General features: G+C 52.6%; 6 protein-coding genes across 6 annotated transcripts; 2 read left to right on the forward strand and 4 right to left on the reverse strand.

Annotated features, from left to right (window-relative positions):
- Positions 1-601: 601 nt before the first annotated feature.
- On the forward strand, positions 602-1920 carry HER10_EVM0011040 (uncharacterized protein; the record flags this gene model as incomplete). The annotated part of the gene is made up of 2 exons (XM_035480482.1): positions 602-648; positions 714-1920. The coding sequence occupies 2 exons, from the start codon at positions 602-604 to the stop codon at positions 1918-1920; spliced, it is 1254 nt and encodes a 417-aa protein (XP_035336527.1).
- Positions 1921-1971: 51 nt separating this feature from the next.
- Positions 1972-3077, reverse strand: HER10_EVM0005343 (CAAX amino terminal protease; the record flags this gene model as incomplete). Its single annotated transcript, XM_035474964.1, has 3 exons — positions 1972-2454; positions 2525-2908; positions 2982-3077. The coding sequence occupies 3 exons, from the start codon at positions 3075-3077 to the stop codon at positions 1972-1974; spliced, it is 963 nt and encodes a 320-aa protein (XP_035336022.1).
- A 6558-nt stretch (positions 3078-9635) lies between these two features.
- On the forward strand, positions 9636-12643 carry HER10_EVM0010629 (uncharacterized protein; the record flags this gene model as incomplete). The annotated part of the gene is made up of 3 exons (XM_035480082.1): positions 9636-11824; positions 11905-12329; positions 12384-12643. 3 exons carry the CDS (start codon positions 9636-9638, stop codon positions 12641-12643), a joined length of 2874 nt encoding a protein of 957 aa, XP_035336498.1.
- A 756-nt stretch (positions 12644-13399) lies between these two features.
- Positions 13400-15779, reverse strand: HER10_EVM0011150 (MBOAT family protein; the record flags this gene model as incomplete). The annotated part of the gene is made up of 2 exons (XM_035480588.1): positions 13900-15779; positions 13400-13830 (listed from the first exon to the last, which is right to left on the reverse strand). The coding sequence occupies exons 1-2, from the start codon at positions 14822-14824 to the stop codon at positions 13400-13402; spliced, it is 1356 nt and encodes a 451-aa protein (XP_035336547.1). The 5' UTR covers positions 14825-15779.
- A 914-nt stretch (positions 15780-16693) lies between these two features.
- On the reverse strand, positions 16694-18798 carry HER10_EVM0009873 (UDP-galactose transporter). Its single transcript, XM_035479345.1, has 4 exons — positions 18193-18798; positions 18039-18129; positions 17606-17986; positions 16694-17536 (listed from the first exon to the last, which is right to left on the reverse strand). Exons 1-4 carry the CDS (start codon positions 18439-18441, stop codon positions 17103-17105), a joined length of 1155 nt encoding a protein of 384 aa, XP_035336435.1. The 5' UTR covers positions 18442-18798; the 3' UTR covers positions 16694-17102.
- A 588-nt stretch (positions 18799-19386) lies between these two features.
- On the reverse strand, positions 19387-20935 carry HER10_EVM0000093 (short-chain dehydrogenase; the record flags this gene model as incomplete). The annotated part of the gene is made up of 2 exons (XM_035469888.1): positions 20382-20935; positions 19387-20322 (listed from the first exon to the last, which is right to left on the reverse strand). The coding sequence occupies exons 1-2, from the start codon at positions 20502-20504 to the stop codon at positions 19387-19389; spliced, it is 1059 nt and encodes a 352-aa protein (XP_035335544.1). The 5' UTR covers positions 20505-20935.
- Between the last annotated feature and the right edge of the window lie 55 nt (positions 20936-20990).

Here is a 20990-nt window from a genome sequence, read left to right on the forward strand (position 1 = left end):
GGGACAGCTTGCCTGAGCTCCCTGGCCTGCGTGCCTACCACGCCTGCGTACCTTAGGTACCTCATCCTTGGTAAAGTACCTTCGACATTAGGTCCCCCCACAACTCTAACAGCTTTCTAAGCTGGGTATACCACAGATTTCCCAGCGCTCGAGTCGGAATGCCAACTTATAAACAAGGATTGGAAGAAATAGGTCTTCTTCGTTAGATCTTTCTATGACTTGATTGTTGTGATATTGCATACATGTTGAGTGGTACTATATACTTCACCATAACAGTGGAAACTCCCGCGGGATGATTGTGCTTGATACAGTGACTAGCCTCCTCGGGTCAGCTGTGGGTCCTGCGAGCAGTGACGTCCAGGCCACTCCACAGTGTCAAAACTGTTAGTCAAACACCTCAAGGCCGGATGGCACTTCATCGCGGCATTCAAGCAGCATCTAACAGGCTTCTTTCACTAAGATCCACCTTCCAAAGCCACAAATCTTACGACGGTCAAGTCCTCGTCGATGATCCTGTACTTCGTCCCCGGTGAGCACATTTCAGAGACATACTGTCTACTAAGCTACTTGGACGATCGATTCATCTTTGGCCACCATCACGATGGCAGGCCTTGCCGCTGACACTTGCCCAGCAAAGGCAGAACCAACGTCAGTTCTTGTCCCATACACACGTTTCTCTGAAGAGTACTCTATACTAATTTACAGCGTTATAGCCTCTCCTTCACGCAAGGCCTCATTCTTGGCCAGCTATCAGTGGTTCTCGTTCTTACTGCCTTCATCAAATTCTTCATCTTCGGCGACCCTCCCTCACCAGAGGTGACAGCATCACTGAGAGCAACAGAGCGTCGGTCAAGGACACTGACTCATAAGCGCTCTCTTCTCAGTCTTCGGACGGCGAACGCAAAGCATGGCCAGCAGACGCTTAATCGGAAGAAGTCGAGCGTCCTCCGGAATCCCCCGAATCTTACCATCGGTTCCATCCTCAGCAAAACCTACTACAATGTCGATAGTCACCAGCCAGAAAGTTTGGACTGGTTCAACGTCCTCGTGGCGCAGACGATTGCCCAATTTCGAAGCGACGCACAGCATGACGATGCCATCTTGAGCTCTCTCACCAAGGCACTCAACGGAGGATCAAGGCCCGATTTTGTGGACGAGATTCGCGTGACGGAGCTGAGCTTGGGAGAGGATTTCCCCATTTTTAGCAATTGTCGAGTCATACCCGTTGATGAAGACGGTTTGAACTTGGGTAGCGGCAGAACTCTCAACGCGAGTGCCGCAACGAGGGATGGCGCGAAGCTGCAGGCCCGGATGGACGTTGACCTCAGCGACATGCTCACTCTCGCTATCGAGACAAAGCTTCTTCTCAACTACCCCAAGAACCTCAGTGCTGTCCTGCCCGTGGCACTCTCAGTCTCTGTCGTAAGGTTCAGCGGCACCTTGTCGATTTCCTTTATCCCGAGCAACCCTTCACAATCCACCCCGACCATGATGACTTTCAGCTTCATGGATGATTACCGCCTCGACCTGTCAATCAGAAGCCTTCTCGGAAGTCGTTCAAGGCTGCAAGATGTGCCCAAAATTGCTCAACTGATCGAGTCGCGGTTGCACCGTTGGTTCGATGAGCGGTGCGTGGAGCCGCGGTTTCAGGAGATCGCCTTGCCGAGCATGTGGCCGCGCAAGAAGAACACCAGGGGCCCTGAAGATGGACTAGCCGAGATCAACGCGTCGGTGAGCAGGGCAAAGGGAAAAGATATCAACCCGAATCTCCGCGCAGAAGCTCGAAGGGAAGTTGAAGCGGAGGCAAGGACGCAGACAGGTCGGGAGCACGATTCGTTACGTCGACGCAGGATGCGTAGTGACGACGGGTTGACGATGCCCGGCGCGATGCCAGGGCTAGATATCGATATGAAGACCTGATGTGGACATTGCTGGGGCAGTATCTAATGTATTTACAACCCACAACGCACCTCAGAGTCCCTGCGGAAACAGGCTCGCCGAGGTCTGGGTCAATGGTAACAAACTCCTCCACCAAGTAACGGCTCCAGCGAGTAAAAGCACATAGTAAATCAGCGTCCATTTTCGATTATCGGCAGGCGTATAGTGTCCACTGACGTGCCAGTAAGGCTCGACAGCCCCCCAGAAACGGGGCAGGCCCATTACATTGCAGAATGCGTGCACCAGCACGATGGCTAGTAGGCTCCCTGAGCGGAGGAAGAGGAATGTGGCATAGGCGCCGAAGAGAGAGGTGTAACTGAACTGCAGAATTGAGCGTGCCACTGCGGCGACCAGAGGCACCTTGGGGTGGGAGATGCGGAACTCATAAAAGTGATGAACATGAGCAAAGCCGAAGATGACGGGAGACAAGAAGACGGTTTGTGTCAATGACATGCGAGCGCAGAGCATCAACGGAACTGAGGCAGAGCGAAACAGCATTTCCTCAGTCAAAGGTCCCTTGGGATCGTATTAGCATCCCTATAAATGGAGCAAATGATACGTCTGGGGCTTCCTTGATGCAACTTACCATGACAATGTTCCGCCAGGTTGTCAACTGTGTCCAGATACGGATAATGGGGCCAAGACCGCGCCAGTCTTCCCAAACGCCTTCTATGAGAAGAGTCTCGTACAGCGGAGCAGCAAACAGGATTGCCGTAAGCATAAGGCATAATGCGGACTCGAGTATGCCGATGGGCCAGTATCCCATAGCATGAAGTGGTCCATAGGGTAGGGTGCCGTCAGGTAGACGGGCCAGGATGATGTAAGTCAGGGCGGAGCATGATGCAGTAGAGAACAGGACAGATCTGATGCGCGTGCGAATGACGACAGGGTCGTCTCTCGACAGCGTTGGTGATGGACGGCTGGCAGGCGAGATGTAGAGAGGGGCCACGTAGATGGCAGTATAAACAACCTGGGCAGGCGAATTAGCGATTGAACAAGCACGTTGACGGAGGTGGAAGGAAGTGAGAAATCATTCGCCCTACCAGCATCGCGCACGCCGTCAACGGCTGTATGAATGGAGGGGCGCTCCCGGGAAGACTTGTGCCAGGCCGCAAGTCGGGGCTATTGGACGAAGTCATGATGAATACCGCCGGCGCGACCGCGTTGCCCGAGATGTCTGTAGTAGTCGGGAAATCAACTCAGCACTTGGCTACCAATCCCCAAGGCATGTCAAGAAGCGGCTATGAATATCCCCTGAGTTGTTTCTTCAACCAGGTATCATGGTAATTACCTACTGGAAGAGGTGAAGTGAGGAAATTACATAATCGTTCGGACATTCCGGTGGAGCATAGAGCCCGCGTACCTTAAGGTAATTACAGTGTACGGATATTCGCAGCTGCATCCAGCTGTCAGCGTGTCACATACACAGTAGGCTGTAGTTACCTGACGCAGTCGAATCTTCTTCGCTTTCAATGACCCCACAACATCCAATGCGGGAACCTGCGCAGCACTTCTGAGTACTTGTCACACGACGGGACATGGGGGCCTGGAGCGAAATACGCAAGGTACAGAGTACGGAGTACGGATATGAGATCTCACTTTCGACTTTCAAGATGGGAAATGCCCCTGCGTCGTGCTTTCGAATTGGGAAATTGGATGCTGAGCTGTCAGACACCTGCGGGACCGCAGTGGCCATGATTCAATTTGTGCCTGCAGACTATTGTGCAGTAGCGCACAGGTGCTACGGATACATGTGCCTTTGGGCCCTTTGAGGGGGACACTACTGCATGCGCGAGGGAAGGGACACCGACAATATGCTGAACAGTGCAAACGCGAAGCGTCCGCGAGGTGGACGCGCCCCGTTGGTGTCGTGGCATTATCCATGGGCGGAAGGGATTGTCACCGTATCACCATTAACAATGACAAGGCACAATTGGCAGTCTTGGAGCAAAGCAACCTTACCTTTACTCAGTGGTGAGTGACCAATCAAAAGAGTCAATTGGAACTTCTCACAGAGAAACATGCTGCCAATGAGAAGGACGGGACGCCTGACTCCATCGCTGCCCCTAAAAGGCTGTTCATGGAAATTAATCCCTCTTGCAAGTTGCCAGTCTCCCGGTTCCAGTTATCCAGCATGCATCACGGCCTCAACCTGCAACTAGTCTTCCGCTCAAGGGCGTATTCGCAGTATTCTCATTATGTCCGCCTCATCTTAGTATACCCGGCTTTTCTTGTGCAAAAGAGACAGTGGCTCGGTGTATGTGGGGCAAGAGTTAAGACAAGTGACAAGCCTCCCAACTCTTGCTCTTGTCAATTTGTCCCCGTCCCACGTGAGAGGGTCCAGCTTTTGTTTCCTTGCCATGTGCATCTACCCATGCAAGTGCACGACTCAGGAATATCGAGACTGACATAATTTTCAAAATTTATCCGCGCTTTGGACACAACATTTCTTGTATTCGTACAAACATAATTGAATCACGATATCCTCTGTACGATTCGTGGATATCTAGATTCCAGAAGCATTGAGCTCAGATGTAGCCGGGTAATCGTGAAGCGAGCGAGTGTTTGAAGCTTCCCCGTCTTCATAGCAACGGGCCACCGAGCACTGTCAACGACGACCGCCATCGCTGTCCAAAGTCCCGGCCCAGGCGGTGTAACTTCTGCGTACGAATACGCGCTCGAACCTTTTGCGGTCGTGAACAGAGGCGGGGGGACTCAACAGGCTTTTGATAGTGATTCAAATTGGGACTCTGCCCCGGATCCCAGAGTTGTTTACAACACTTCCGTTTGCGGTAAAATAGTCAACAAAGTGGCCAAGTTTTATCCCCCGCCCGGTTTCTCTATCCGCTGTATCGCAAATACGAATAGTGCAAGTTGTGCTTCAAAAAAAAAAAAAGAGCCCCGCACCTCATCAAATATTCGACAGACATGGGATGATGGGAATTGTGGGATAAAATCCACCTGCGCCAGCTGGCACCTTGTTCCCCAAGGTGCAACCCAGACGCGACCTCGGCCAAGCTACGGATGAATACCCTTTCACTGAAATGTTTGCAGTCTGGACATGCCACTCAGCGGCTATGGCCCAGAAGCGACAACCAACCACAGTGAGGTCGCAGATGGTGACAAGCGCCTGAAAAACCGCCCACGCCATTTCCTCGACTTCCCCGCGCATCCTGGAAGTCTCGTCCTCCTGCTGCTGCTACTGCTGCTGCGACTGGGAAATTTAACAAGTGCGAGTTACTTTGTCAGAACCCATCCGCTGGCAAGAAAAGAATGAAAGCAAAAAGCGACGTAACATCGGGACACAAGACTTTAGCTGTGTTTTTGCGGACCAGCCTCTTCTACTCCAGGTTACACCCTGCATCTCACCGCCAAAGCTCAGGTGTGATCCTGAGATGACGGTCATTGTGGCCCAGGAGGGGCTTATTTCGGACCACTGACGATACTTGGGAATGCCAACCTCCGCTGATGCCGGCGTTGGTGTCTGGACAGAGAGGTGGTTTTTTCCCTTCTTTTTTTATCTTTTTTATTTTTTCATCTTGCCAACCAAAGTCAGTGCAGCACGGCGCACCGGATGACAGGGCACGGCGACTCGCCGATGCGGGCCATATCCGCTTCGTCTACGGATACTTGCTTGCCTACATTTTGCGACGGCGTGTACTCAGGCCGCTGGATGGCCGCCCGTCACTGCAGCAGCAGAGGCCAGTGTCCAAACAAAGTGCTGCAAGCTGGTAGAACTGACAGATTTGGAACAGTGATGATGGTGAGCACGGATTCCCTAGAGCGAGAAGATTTTGAGCTTCCTGTTGCTGATGAGCTAGGTATGTCTCAGTTCACCTTGAACTAAGGTACGGTCTGATGCCTCTACTCTTTCTGGGCTAATGATGAGTTGGTACTCCGGGGCCACCCTGCTTCACCGAGGTGAGCCCACCTTAACGGTTTACACTTCCTAACCGTACACACTTATACATGTGATGATGGACACCGTATCCGTAATGTGCCAATGTCTCCGTTCTCATTGAGTTGTCCAGCTGTTCTCTGCAACTCGTCATCAAAGACCCAAGAAGCTGGGTGGACTGACAGGGAACAAGGGAACACGGGATCGTGGAAGCATGGAAGCATGGGTGAGGAAACAATGATGATGGGGCCCATTGGATTGAATTCAACGCCGTGGATCGTGCGTATCCGTTCTCTCAGTTTCCCTCACAGACATGGCGCGGAGAGCGGGAGCTAATCAGCTCACGAATGGGCGCTCCGAGGCCTTGAGGACTGGACGGTTCACCACATGGGATACTTTGTATAAATGCTGGATAACCTACCCTGGCTTCGCTGTGTTCCTTCATGTCTTGGGGCTCCGTTCCAAGGACCGTGTTTTCAAGGCCATGGAGGCGCGCTACTTAAGTGCAAGGGACGTGCTCTCAAAACAAACCGTTTTTTTTTTTTTTTTTGAGACTGGGAAAGCTGAGCTACCTAGAGCCTGCTCATTGTTTTCTCCCATCCCCAAGACTGTCCGGATACTGCGTGTGTAGGTAGGTATCCGTACTTCGTAACTGCGATGTTGGGGGCGTTTCTTTTTCCACGTTCACGCTCACTCTTACCGTGCTTCATTATGAACAAGCATGATGCTCCGCACTCGGCTCCGTCTGCCGGTAAGCCATGGTATCCCAAGCTTCAAGTTATCCGTACCTCGCCTATATCTTTCCCATTACTTTGGGATCTGGGTACGTACGCTACGCAGTAATTAGTGTTCCCGATACCCATATCTCGTTTGCTAGGCTATAGAGTAGTTTCAGTCTTCCCTGCCCTACCTACGTCGGTCACTAAATAGTGCGGCATCATCCGTATGATATGGTAACTTTACCCCAAAGCCGCATCTCGGGCTCTCAGCCCAGGACGCCCTTGACCTTCTGGCCGTTTTCCTTGGTGGCGCCGTTGAGCAAGCGGTTGTCCTTGGCCGGGTCATCCAGACCTTGTGCTGGCTCACGGGTCAGGGAGCTCCTTGGGGGTGACCTTGGATCGGGCGTTCCTCACAGCGGCGGTTTGTTTTGTTTTCCTCGCCAGACTCTGCGAACCACGTCAACGTCGGAGGGGCATAATTGATAATAATAGCTGCTGCTGTCGTGTGTTGCAATTAGCAGCCGTGTGTCAAAAAGGCCTCGACCCCATCGCCATAGCCGGATGGCACTGCTACCCTCCTCCTCCTTCTTCTTCTCCTCCTCCTTATTCCTCTCCTTTTCCTTGTTGGAGATCAGCTGGTGAAGATAAAGGACGTGGTTCTTTCCATTGGAGGACAGCTGGCGCGCTTCAGACTCAACAACCCGAACCATCAATCAACCCAGGGCCGATCCCATACGTCGAAACGGCTATCGAATCGTCCCCCTTTCCTACCAATACACTAAGTATTCCGCGTCGCCCACCGTGTCGGAGTGACTCTAGCCAGTTGGGTCTCCCGCCGCCGCCCCCCGGTTCTCTGGCTCGAGCCAGTCCGGCCGACATTCCACTTACAGACGGGTGCTGCAGCATAGCCGCCATCAACCATTGCCGCGCAAAAGTCTGGCCCAGCTTTCAAGCCCCTGATCTGGCTCGAGTGTCGAGTGTCGAGTCTCGAAAGCAGCCCTGGTCGGTTGGTATTTGAGGGTGTCAAGTGTCGAGGCCCAACCTTGCCGCTCATTCGGCCACTGCCACTGCCAATTCGAAGCAGCACCCCATAACTTGTGCAGAAGTCCCCGTTCTCCATACGACGCAACGAGCGCCCTCGACCGCCCTTTTCGCATCCAGGGCAGGCCCACTTCCGCTTGAGCGAGCAAGAATTGTCGTCGCGCTGTGCTGTCAGGAATCAGAAGTCGGAACCCAGGAGTCGGACCTGCATAAGACCCGCAGTCTCTCTTTCGAACAGAAATCGTCCAAAACGTCGGCTTGACTGGCGACTGGCGACGAAATAGCCGCTTGGCTGGAGACTAACTGTTCTTGCATCGCGATTAAGGTAGGCAGTCGTGGACGGGGAGCGACCTGTATCTATTTATTGGAGGGGGAAAGCGAGGTTAGTGGCCGACAAAATTTCTTACCTTTCTCGCCTCTCCTGCCTTCCATTCTTACCTGAGGTGCCTTCCAAGTCCAGAATTCGAGGCTTTTGGTATCCGTAAGTACCTTACCATTCATGAGTACCTACCTATCTTACTTACCTGTCCGTACGCTGTACGGTGTATACGGATACCTGAGAAGTAGAGGAATGGAACACCACCTGTTTCTCATCGTCTTTTCCTGCTTTCCTCCGGCTCCTACCTTGGTCTGCTTCCATTCCCACTCGTTCCTCTCCTCCTGCCCTGAGGCCTGCTCTGTCACCCTGTCTAGCTCTTCACCACGGGTATCCTTCACCTGCAAGATACCCTGCACTTGCTGCTTCACCCCGGTCGTTCATTGCGGGCCTGGTATCCGTAGTGTACCTGGCTGTACCTACCTAGCCTGGCTCTCTCTGTCTCTCTTCCCCCACACACACGCAAACGCACCTCAATCACCTTGTACTTGCAGGCTTGCAGCAAGGCTTGTAGAGCAGCAGATGGGAGAAGGGGAGGCTAGAGCTTCTTGTCCACTTCCATGAGGTGGCAGCCAGAGCTCCGAGGTGCCCACCCCAAGGTACCTTAATGTCGTCTGTCCGCCGTCGGGGTGTCTCTTCTGGTCTTCTACTCCTCCTCCTACGCTCCCGAAATTCTTTTCCTTTCCCCCTTCCTTTTCGCCCTCTGTCTCTCTCTCTCCTCCTCCGGCCCTGTGCCCATCTTTCGTCGTGCTTGCCGACGTCTTTTTCTTGTCTCGTCTGTTCAATTGCATCTCAAGGCCATTTCGCCTGTAATAATCTCACACTCTCATTTATCGTCTCTCGTGACGTCTTTTCTTTGCCTTTTCCCTTGTTCTTCTTCATTGCCACAATCTTTTATGCCTATAGTACATTATCTTACCCATCTCCGAATCCAGTCAATCACTCACTCATCTCACCAAATCTTGGTCGCCGCGGCTTCTCCATACGCAACAACGTAAACCACCAACGAAGAATTCCAGTCAGCCCACGCGCCATCCATCGACGACACTCTCTCAACCAACACACATTTACACACCTGTCAGGTATCTTAATGAAGAAAAGCGGCCTTCTCATGCATTTGGAGCATTTTCACCTGGACCGATTCACTCAAGTTGAGCAACACGGAACCTCCCAAGCTCAACCACGACATTGGACGTCTTCGATTCGACCAAATCTATTTCGACGGAATCCCCTTTGAAATTTTCAAATTACCACCACGAATTTTGACGGCCCTGAGCTACAGCTACAACTACAACAGCCAACTACTTCCACACACCCTTCTCTACAGCGCTGCATGACCTCGAGAGCCGGAATTCGCACATTCAAAGCCAACTGTGATTGTTTCTCACCCTACTTTCAATTCGAGATAGCTAGAGCACAGACCGAATCGGTGTCCGTCACATTCGTCCCCCCAGCCGTGCTGGTCTCGAGTCAGCCGCTCCGAGAATTCCATTGCGCTCGGCCCCCGCCTGCTCCCGCAACCGCCCTATCCCGTTAAGCTTGGGTGCCACTCGCACTCCATGGCCCGGATACCCCACGCCGACAAAGACTACCCGCCTCGACCCTTACGCTTGTCTGCGAAAGCCACCGGTTTCTCCTCCCTCCCGCATCCACCTCACGGAGCATGTCCGGCTCCGGGTCCGGGTCTGGGAGCCCCTCCCGGGGCAGCCCTTCCCGGTCCCAACGGAGGCCGTTGCATGAGCGCTCCAATTCCCAGTCTAATTCCCTAGCCATCCGCATCGTCCCCTACAGTCCGCCTCGTCCAAGCCACAAAAATCGAGACTCAACCGCCTCAGCTTCGTCATCTCGCACCCCCACATCGACGACCGCACTCCTATCTCCCAACCCATCAGGTTACGATCACACCAGCTATTCATGGACCGACGACCGCACCGCCAGCCGCGCCAGCGATCGCTACTCCCACAGACGGTCTCACTCTTCCAGCACACGAACCTCAGTGCTATCGCCAGCCTCCTCAACCTTCCCATTGGTGAGCGCCAAGGATAGCGGTGTTTCAGGCTCGAAACTGCGATCCGACTCCTTGCCCGGCGACGAATCGTCCCCCACCACCCCTGTCCCTACCACTCCACCACATCAGACCGATATTTCCCACGTTAATGCACGATCCCGGTCTGCCCAACGCAGCGCCGACAATGAGCCTGTCACACCCTCAGCAAAGCGCCCCTTGTCCCGCCGTCGCAATCTCATTACGCTCAACGCCGATGGCAAGACCTTCTCCCTATTGCCTCAGGGGCAGCGGGCCGGAACCCAAGGAGACCATGCCTCTAGCACCGCCCCACGGTTATCACTTTCGACTACCGCCTCGCATGAGCGCCTTTCAGACGCCTTCAGTGAAAATCGTCCCAGCTCAACCGTGACTTCCTACCCGGATCAAAGCTTCGCTTCCACGTTGACCCCGGCATCCTCGACCACGCAATTAGCAGGTGATTCTATTACCAGCACAGCCGGGTCTTCGTCGTCTCCCTGGAACTATCGAATGGTTGGTGGCCTACGCAAGGTTCCCAACACTCCTGATCTCAAGCAGAAGCAGAAGTCGACGCTACTCTACCCGGAATCCGATCCAGCCTCATCCTACCCGTCATCCCCATTAGGTTCTCGACTCGCGCCGCTGCCAGAGGCGCCGATCGCTGCTGATTCGTCTGAATCTTCCGAGCCCCACGATTTGCAGCCCAAAACCTCCTTTCAGTCATCCGTCACTGCGTCCACGACTTCAGAAAAGACGAACTACAAAGTCTACGGCTCCAATTCTCCCCAGGCGACCGACGCCGACAGCGTTTTACATGCGCCATCAACGACCTCCGAGACAACAAACTACAAGGTATTCAGTTCCAGCTTACCTTCTTCGCCCGAGCGGGAGGAGTCGTTGCAACCGCCAACCTCGAGCCACTCCAACTACATAGTCCTTGGCCGGTCTTCGCCTCCAGAACCATCTTCTGCCGAGAGAAGTCCCCCAAAGACGGCCGATAGCGAACAGAATTACGTTGTGCTCGGCGCATCGTCCCCAGCACCATCATCCGTCGCCTCTAGCCGCCGTTCCCGTATCAGGCCCGAGTACTCGCAGGAAAGCCTTTTGGTGGCTCCGCTGAAACCGTACAAGGCGAAGAAGAGGACCAACGAAAGGTTTGGATACTACAAGTCGCGTTCGAGGGATTCCTTGCGCCGTGCAGCGTCGGTGAAGTCGATTTCCGGCTCGCTCACTCTCGAAGCAGCCCAGAGTTTCCTCGCCTCTCCTGCTGCATTCTATCGATCCCGTGTTCTGGCCAGCCAGCCAGGTCGGCAGCCTGACGCGCAAGCTGCGCCAACGGAACCCGCCCCCATTTCTGTGCCTGCTGAATCCCACATGACCACTCATCCTCACCAATGGAGCTCACAACTATCCACCGTGATTTCGGAGAGTGAGGGGGACAGCGAGCCTCCATCACGTTCCGTGTCCCCATGGTCTGTACCTGGGAGACGGGGTAGCATACCGTTGAGCAGCCATAGCCGGCAGATGCTTAGCATTTCGTCGTCGCTAGCTGCAAACGAGGAGCGCTCACTCTCTCACTCAAGATCCTTCACGGACTCTCTTGAACGCCCTCAAGCTACACACAGCAGAGGGAATACGCTTCGCATGGTCAGCGATCGAGACGAACATGGCGACGGCCTGGCAGAGCTGAACCAGCTACATCAACGTCCTTCCCGGACCGGCCTTTCAAGCTTCTTCTCGAGTTCCTCGTCTGACCGGAACCTCCACTCCTCTAGTAGCTCCCGTGCGAACAGTTTGAACTCGGCGTCCATTCCCGCTTGGGCCAAGTAAGTCAACCCGATGTCCTGCAGGAAGCATTGTGATACCGGTATTTGGACCTCAAGCTAATGTAGTCGTCTACCTGTAGATTCTACTACGGAAGCGGAGAACGTCGATTCCTTGCCAGCTCGGGAGACTCAGTTATGTCAGATCCGAATGATAGCCGGCCACCAAGCTCATTCCAAAGCCGTTCCCCCAGTGTCGAACAGCTCGCCATGAACATATACAGCCCCAGGCGACGGCCAAGGGAGGTAAACCTTGCCAACCCTCGGCCGCTGTCAGATGTCGGCTCCATGGAAATCAGCCAAGCACCGTTGACAGACAACCGAATGCGCAGCGGGTTAAGGAAGAAGACATCCAGCATCTGGTCACCCCACTTGCGGCGTGATCAGAGGGCTGGTCGCCACAGCATCTGGGAACCACCTTCTATGACGTGGTCAGCCGAGACGAGCATGTTGGGGAAGCGAAACGTGCAGGTTGCTTTCTTCGCTCTGGGATTCATTTTCCCATTTGGTGAGACACTCCTACTCAACGGCACTGTATTGACACAAGGCTAATCTGAGCCAGCATGGATGATTGCTGCCTTCCTTCCACTACCCCCTGACCCTCAAGCTGAGATGGCCGAGCGCGACCCACGATCAAGCCTGTTGGACGAAGAACGAGACCTTCCTCGGAGAGTTGCGGCGGTTGACGAGACTCTTTTCCAAAGCGCCCGTTGGTGGCGTGCACTTAATCGGTACATGTCCGTCATTGGTCTTCTGGTCGTTGGCGCCATTGCGGCTCTCGTTGTCGTCGGCGTAAAGCAAGGCTGGGGCCAAATGGTGTAGCTGCCTACTCCAAGCCGCCTCCTTTCTAATTGTATGCACCACCTCAAACAAAGGGATTTGGTGCCCGAACACGCCGCGGTACATGGCTTTTGGCCTCAGCAACAAACGAGTATTCATCAAAAGCATCATTGGCCGTTGAAATTCAGCGCACCGGCATCACGACTGGGGTAACGACTTAATCCCTTCACGAATTTACGACATCATTTATTTTTTTTTTCTATTATAGACATGCACATACCAAGTTTTCTCGGCGGCCGGCCATGGGGCCTTTTCTATCGTCCAGTCTAATGGCTCCGCACAATGACGACGGTTGCTAGCCATACATAGTTCGCTGTAATTGTACACCTGGCCAGATTGAGCCATACCCTTGATGACAACATGATGGCATTTCCTTCTGATTTTCTCTCGTTGGGCGACTTGGATTGCTTGACGATACCCCCCTTGGCTTTACACGGGAGTCAAACATGCTGGGATTGGTGTTGGGTGATTGGAGACGACTGAGCCAGACAGTGGCATCACGTTGCTGTTGTGGGATATAGACATCATATTATAATGGTTTAGTTCTAGATCTGCATAGCCTGCAATGTCTAATGACCTGCCCTTGTAGGGCATCTTACAATCCAATGCCTGGCCCATTTCGCGACCTTGACAACAGTTCTAGACCCATCAACCCTGTTTTCATGTATGCAGAAACAAGGGCCGCTCTGGATGGAGACGGGAACAATTATCTGCAAAGATGCCGCCCTTTCCCGGTCTTCAAGTAGCTTTGCTTCTTTGTCTGGCTTCCACTTCGGCTTTGATTTCCTCCATGGCCTCGTCGATCTCTCGCTGAGGGTCCGCCGACACACCCAAGACTGGTTCCCGCCCTGTTAGACTGTCTTGGCTCAAGGTACGGGTCAGCTTGGCACCGCCTTTGCCTTGACGTGCCTCGAGTTGCTTGCGAAGGATTTGTTTTGCCGGAGAGGCAAAGAAGGCCATGGAAAGCGCAGTGCCGACAATGGTATAGAAGTAAACACGAGCCCACACCTGGACCGAACCGGAGAACTCTAGAACAAGGAATGGGGTGACAACGAAGGACATGCCAATTTGAGTAACGAAAAGCGAGAGGACGTCGTAGTAGACCTTGTTGGAAGTAGGCGCACCACTGGTCGCGTCGAGGAAGAAAGCGCGAAAGTAGCGGCGATAGTCTATCATAGATGTTAGTCGATCATAGCACTCTTCTAAGCCTGCAGTAGCTCTCTCGTAGGTGTACTTACTCTTGGCTACAGTCTGGATGAAGCTGGCTAGGATGAAGCTCATGTAATAGCCAGGATAAAAGCCGTGCCAGAGCGCACTAGTACTGAACGTGAGAAGGCTGGCACGGAATCCGGGCTTTTTACCAACAGGCGTAACCCGAAGGTATACATAGTTCCTCAACCAATTGTTGGTGTTGATGTTCCAGTTGCCAAGGTAGGCGCGCGTGTTCTGGGCTGTCTCGACGCCCCAAGGGTTGATGTTTTGTAACCTGTTCCATGATACTTTACCGGTGACAGGATCAACACCATTATAGCCCAGGCCGGCCAAGATACAGGCGCCCTCGGTCAGGCACCAAACTCCATAGTATTTCAAACGAGCGGTAAATCCGACCATGTGGAGAATCCATACCCTGTGGAAGAACCCATGATCCATGTACGAAGGACTCGTTAAGTAGGTGATTGGGTAGTAACCAGAGAGAATCATGAAAAGCGCAATCCACCCCAGACCACTGGCAGCTTTCAAGGTAGCAGGTGTCCCACTGCGAGGGATCTTCCTCTTCTTCCTGACAGGAGGCTTCTTTGAGGGATCGACTTGGGCCGGAAGGTCAAACATTGTAGTGTCTATCCATTTGCGATAGTCGGTGTAGTCAAAAGCAGGTCCGGCGAAGAGCGAAGGAAAGAAGAGTACGTACCCAGCATAGTCCATGATACTGGGTAGCTCGATCAGTCTTCTCTCTTTTTGGTACTCAGATACCTGGTCGTCCGGGAGCTGACCGTCCGCGACGTTCCAGCAGAAACCGCTAAGCTTCATCAAAAGCACCATCTGGGCGCCAGTGATATCGACGGAAGACGGGCTATTGGTTACTTGACGAGCGATGTGACTTATGGACATGTGGCCCATGAGAAACGTGAAGCCGACCCATGGCATGAATGGGCTGGTGCGCATGTACTTCGCAATGCTGTAGATGCCGGCAGAGGCAATAGCAAGGGTGCGCACTCCATCCCACAAATCGAAAAGCCCGACAAGATAGAAAGTAGAGGTGCTAGTCCAAGAGTCGAAGTGTCAACGACAAGACCAGTTGGAAGAGACAAAGGAAACAGCTTGGGTATCTGCTGGGTAGCATACCTTATTATGAAGAGGTTTTTGAGGTCAGGCCTGGAGTCGGGAACTCGTTTGAGCAAGCCGGCTAACGGATATGATATGAGGAACGAAAAGACGAGCTTGACTGGAAGTCGTGATGTCAGTGCTGGTGCTCTATTAGGGACGGGGCTTCGTAGAGCTTTGCGATGTAGCCGAGCTTGATGGGATGGACCGACGTTCGTCTGGAGATGCGCCGATGCGCGAAGCAAGAAGCTCGAAAGCTACAGAGGCAAGCAAAAGTTAGCAAGAGAGGCTTCAGTAGTGGAAGAAGCCGGCATAGGTAGAATTAGCAAGGTATTGGTCGAGGGTGCACTTTACGTACGCTTATGGATGAAGGGCAACATATTGGCTAGAACTGCCGTTGCCACTTATCGAATAGATCCGACAACGACGACAAGGTGCAAGGCTGACATGCAGTAGGAGAAGACGATGAAGTTACGCTTAGGCCATATCTCTTTGAAGATGAGTTAGAGGAGAAGCGAAACACCGAGAGGTGGAGGCTCGGAGAGATCGACCTTGCGCCGAGGGAAAATAAGCGATTACTTGGGGAGTTGTCGAATGAGGTTTTTTGACTCTGGTGATGGATGTTGGGATCATGTGGCGGCGTGCCAACTTCGGATGACGGGGCGGGAGCTAAGCGGGCAGGAGACAGCTGGTTATGCCAACACAGCTATGACTGCGGATCGTCCTAAAGAAAAAAAAACACGAACAGCAGCTTCGTGTGACGGCTGGAATGGCACGTGGACCTGTTGGCGATGGGCTATTGTCAGATCGCAAGGGGGAGGGGACGGTAAAGGCATCCCCTGGAACTTCTACCCCCACTTACTGAACAACGCCAACGGATTTCCTTGCCTCCTCTCATTAGAAGAAACATTAAACTTCGGAGAGAGAGAAGAAAAAATAAATCCTATTTTTCTAATATTATTAAAAACTCTCTTTTTAATAGAGAAAAAAATTAATACGAAATTATAATTCTTTTTACTTTATAAAATTTATAATAAGAAATCTTAACTTATATTATAAGCCACAGTACCTATATTTCATAAATTATTAATAAAAATACGAGAATTTCGAAATATATGTTTAATTAACTTATACTACTCTAAGTTTGCCTTATGTGGTTTTCCGAGGCTACGCGCTAGAGGAAGCTTGGAGCAGTGTCCACCCTAACGTACCGTGGAGTGTGATGTCACGGGTCTTGATGACTGGTAACTACATACCTCAGGTATGTTCTACCTTACTTCATACAGTTTTATAGAGAGCCCCACGGGCATCAGTTCCAATCTTTTCAACAAGAACCACTATTGCTTCCTCCCTCACCTAAGATTGGGGAGTTAAGTAATGAGTTACCTTAGGGTAGCCTAGCAGTTCAGGTGCGAAAGACACCTAGGTCGTCAAGCCATCTAATCAAAACATGTTGATGGCTCGCATTTCTCTCTTGAGGACCGTTTACTACTTCAAATCCCACGAAGCAAGCTGCCCCCCTCTAAGCTTTGACGTGGGTACGTGGGGCGCTGTCAGCGTCGCAATTTTCTTCAACCGATTGGGGCGCCTCGGAATATTCAACATCTCAACCAAACTCACCGCCACCTCTTGTTGAATCAATCGTTATAATGGATCGCAGATATGTCGCCCCCTGCCGACCATTTCCTAACGGGAATATTGTCAGGGCCTGTGTGGAATCAGTGTCATGGCATTACAACATTGCTACATACTCCATAGTACTGTGCTATCGTTCCACATTCATTTCGTCAGCAAACGAAATGTTGCAGTATTCTAACGCGCCTTTTCGTATCTTATCATCTCGTGCTTCTCCTTTTTCCGCTCTTCCGCCCACATCCCAAAGGCTGAAGCATGCATCGTGGCACAGGTTTTCTTGTCTATTCTGATCTCAAGAGCAGAGCGAAGCCGAACCTGGCCGAGTTCGAATTGTATTGCGCCCTCGGCCATCACTCCCACACGGCTGTCCAAAATGGGATAGATGACGGCCGTCATCAGCGTGCCACCAACACAAGGTTCTCACGTGGACAAGCTGCGCCCAAAACTTGCCTCTATTCCGGCAACCTTTCCATACTAGCAGCCACTACTTGTTTGCATCCCTATTGCTTTGCGAGCTCGCGCTCATGGGTTGTGTCGTCGGCAATGACATCTTGGAAGCCTCCGTCTGACGAATCCTTGCCCACGCGTAGACAATACCGCTGATGAAGCCAACAACAATAGCCGACACACTGCCAAATGTGACAGGGGCGTCGAAGAAGACCAGACCACTGATGGCGATGGGAAGCTTGTTGAGCGCGCCAACCACGGAGTACGTCGTTGACGAGGTCACACGAATGCACCATGCAGAGCAGTAGGATATGAAAATGGCGCAGAGTCCCGAGTAGATCATGCCGACAAACAGGCTGTTGCGCGACTCGACGGGGAAGTTCTTCTCGATGTTTGCCGAAGACCAGTCCTCGGCAAGGAATGTGCAAACGATTAGGACGGGAATCGTCAAAAGGTTGTTGTAGAACATGGCTTTATAACACACTCGTCAGCAAATTCTGCCAATCAGTGGGGAACGCCTGAACGTTCAGGGCAACTCACTGTCCCAGTCCTTGAAGTTCATCTTCTTGATAACTTTGCGCATGCCCAGCACATAGGCCGCAGTGCAGCAAACGTTCATGCCCATCCACGCGTACCCAGCGTTCAAGGTCGAAACGGCGGCAGAGGCTTCGGCAGACTGCGAGCCACCTCCAAGAGCATGCTGGACATCAGCCCAGGCGGCAACAACGGAGCTGAGGACCATCAGGCCAAAAGAGAGAAGGGCAAGAGGGCTAACACTGCCGCCGAACCACAAAACCTCGCCGTACGCGATGACGATGATGGTCAAGTTCTTGAAGATGGTGTATACCGGCACAGAGAGAAATTGCAAGGCCTTGGTGCCCGTGTAAATCATGCCAACCAGGAGGAGTGCGATAGGGAACCCTGCAGATAGTAAGCTTTGGCCGATGCCTGCATCACGTGAGACGAGACCAACATTTCTTTGCCTTGTCAGTGTCGAATGGCGCCAGGTTCGTAATCATTCCGAGGTTCTTGCACACGATAATGGTAAGGATGCACACGATGGACTGGATGACAGGGCTGAGTTAGAGGTGGTCGTGACTGGGGATTTGCCTTTGGATAGAACGCACCTGGACAGCAAGGTAAAGAAAGTTGAGGTTCCAGAACTGGCCTGAAACAACATATTTGTTGACGACTGTCATGCTGATGGAAGAGAAGCAGTAGGCGAGAATGGCAGCGCCGGGACTGTTGTCAATCTTGCTGATTGGCGATCCCAGAGTAGGACGCGGCCTTGGAGGAGGCCGAGCCAGAAAGCCATCCTTCTCTCCAAATGACTCGGAGGGGCGGAGCTCGTAATCCTCGTTCTTCTTGTCCGACATGATGGCGCTTGATGTACAATTGTCTAGACGGTATGTCAAGTTGGCAGTGGAAGCAAGCTGGCTTCAACGGGTTTGGCGCGGGATGCAGCCGTAGAGCTTGCGAATGCGCCGAGATTCGGTAACGGGGAGAATCGTGTATGAACGGCCTCGCGACTTCGACGAGGTAGAAGGTAGTGATGGGTTGATCGAGTCGTAGCTGCGGTCCTTCACGCTTCGTTGTCTGCGGACGCGGTGATCTGGCTCTAGGGGAAGCGTTGTTGAAGATCTGGGGTCAAGAAAGAAAACGGAGGTTAAGGGGGTCAAATGCTCTTGGGCATTAATTAGAACGAACGGGACGGGAACGCAGGGGAACACGCGTGCGCCTACCTATCAAGGGTCACGGAATTTCATCTCAGATTGGATGGCCTTAGTGCTTTCTACAGGCCAGGTGGAGAATTTCGGGGCACGTAAGCTCCCCAAATACCGCCCGCGACAGCCCAGTCAAGGAGCCATGAAAGTATCTTTGGTAAGAAGGGATGAATGCAAGGGACCACTGGACACCTGGCAGACCCAGGGGTGCACCATTCCAATTCGACCACAGGGCACAGTAAGGGAAAGTGTCACGCCGCCTCACCCTGTCCCTTTTTCCTCCTGGTTTTTTCCTCTTTGCTTTTCTTCTTATTCTTCAGAACTACATAAGGCAAGACCGTGAGGTTGGCCCCTGGCGCTGTCTTTCGGGATGATGCCTACCTATCCGTATATGCCTAGGTAAGTGAGATATTCGCACTACTTTCTTGTAGAAGAATATCCCCGATGTCTGGCAAAGCTTGAAGCACCGAGAACTCCTTGCGCATTGCAGTTTACGAGAGACTGGAGCCACCGTTCGCATCTTCGCATCTTCGCATCTTCGCCATTGAAACAGAAAAACGAAGAACTCAAATTTCACTATAACTCGGTACACAACTCCTACGCAGTCACCTGGCCAGGCGCATCCTGCCCAGAGTCGGCCATGCTTTCATCGTGATCTGCTCGCGCCTCCTTTCCCTCCCCTTCATCAGGCGGAGAGGGGAAATTCAGATGTTTCCAATCCTCCAATTCTTCGGTGACGGACCGCAGCCTATCACGAATACTCTCTATTGCATAGCTCCCCAGAAGGAGCCGCAGCGGGGGGTACGAGCAATGAGCTAATTGCCAGACGAGCTCCGCGCACTTGACGGCGCTTGTCGGCTGCCGGTCACCGAGCCACTGAACCATTCTTTTTGCATGCAATGCTGGTGATGTTGCCTGTGCGTAGGCATCGCTCGCAGGCTTGATGAGGAAATGACCCCAGGTTGGTAAGGGCGTCGCAAGGGTATCTGGCTCGTCCCTTCTCACGAACCCTGGCTCTACGAGTGTTGCCTTGACGTTGAATGAGTCTGTCTCGTAAAGCATAGCTTCTATGAGTCCCTCGACGGCATATTTGGTGGCACAATAGGGGCCGAGGCCTGGAACACCCAGAGCTCCTGACGTCGAGCTGAAAATCAGGTAGCGGCCGCCGTTTTGTTGGCGAAAGTAAGGTAGGCTGGCTTGGATAATGTTCAAAGTGCCCATGAAGTTCGTCTCGAACTGATTGCGGATCTCGTGCTCGTCCTGGTCCTCACATGCTCCAATTACGCCATAGCCAGAACAGTTGGCTACGACGTCAAATCGCTGAAACCGCTCCAAGGTCCGTTCAATGACCCGCGCTACTGAGTCTCTCGCTCGAACGTCACACAGCATCCCCAAACAATTTTCATTGTCCTGCTGTGCTACCATTTCCTCCGGCGTCGTCTCGAACACACGGCCCACGGAAGTGACGAGATCTCCTTTGGACAAGGCGGACTTGACAAGAGATCTACCCATGTGGCCGGTTCCACCAAATACCTGCACAGGAAGTGCTCAGTCAACGTCAGAAAGTAACATGAGGGTGTCCCATCACTTACAACCCAGACCAGCTGCTTTCTCTCGCCGTCAAGTTGTGGTGGATCACAGCTAGCTGGAAGTTGAAGCTTCACTCTTGACGGTCCATCCGCGGGAGTCGCGCTGTTCTCGCTACACACGTCCATCGCGCTCGTTTCACAGACACTGAGTGGTATTGCGAGCTCTACGTAGCTCTACAGATAAGCTCGCGGCCTTTTGGCAGTCGGTATGGAAGCAGTCTCCAGAGGGGCAATCGTTGCAGCTCGTTCGTTACGGAAGAGAGTTACTAGATGCACTATTGACGATAAGATGTAAGGAAAGGGAACGGTAAAATGCCGGTGGCTTTATAAAGTGAAGATATCCGAGCCATTAAACCAATATAGGGTAAGACAAGGTATGAAGAAGAAACGTAAATCGAATGCGAGATTTCAGCTTGCTCAGTGCATCCACGTGTGAGACGAGGTGAAGGTTAAGGTAAGAATTGGTGGCCTTGGGGAAGGCCTACCCGAGCAAGGTACTTTTGCCTGCTCCAATGATACTGAGACCGATGAGGATGTGGTTGTTGAAGGCCGCAAGGTGACCAGTGCTGATTGCTGAATGAGCCCGGCGATTTCGGTAGATGAGTACTGGTA

This window comes from Colletotrichum scovillei, assembly GCF_011075155.1.
Source record: "Colletotrichum scovillei strain TJNH1 chromosome Unknown Contig00003, whole genome shotgun sequence".
Lineage (NCBI taxonomy): Eukaryota > Fungi > Ascomycota > Sordariomycetes > Glomerellales > Glomerellaceae > Colletotrichum > Colletotrichum scovillei.

Excerpts from the sequence above, each read along its gene's own strand:
- HER10_EVM0009873 (XM_035479345.1), bottom strand. The coding sequence starts at position 18,441 with ATGTCGGACAAGAAGAACGAGGATTACGAGCTCCGCCCCTCCGAGTCA. Across the intron at positions 17,987-18,038 it reads CACTGACAAGGCAAAGAAAT|GGTTCCCTATCGCACTCCTC; the intron begins GTTGGTCTCGTC and ends TACTATCTGCAG. Across the intron at positions 17,537-17,605 it reads GAACTTCAAGGACTGGGACA|CCATGTTCTACAACAACCTT; the intron begins GTGAGTTGCCCT and ends TGTGTTATAAAG.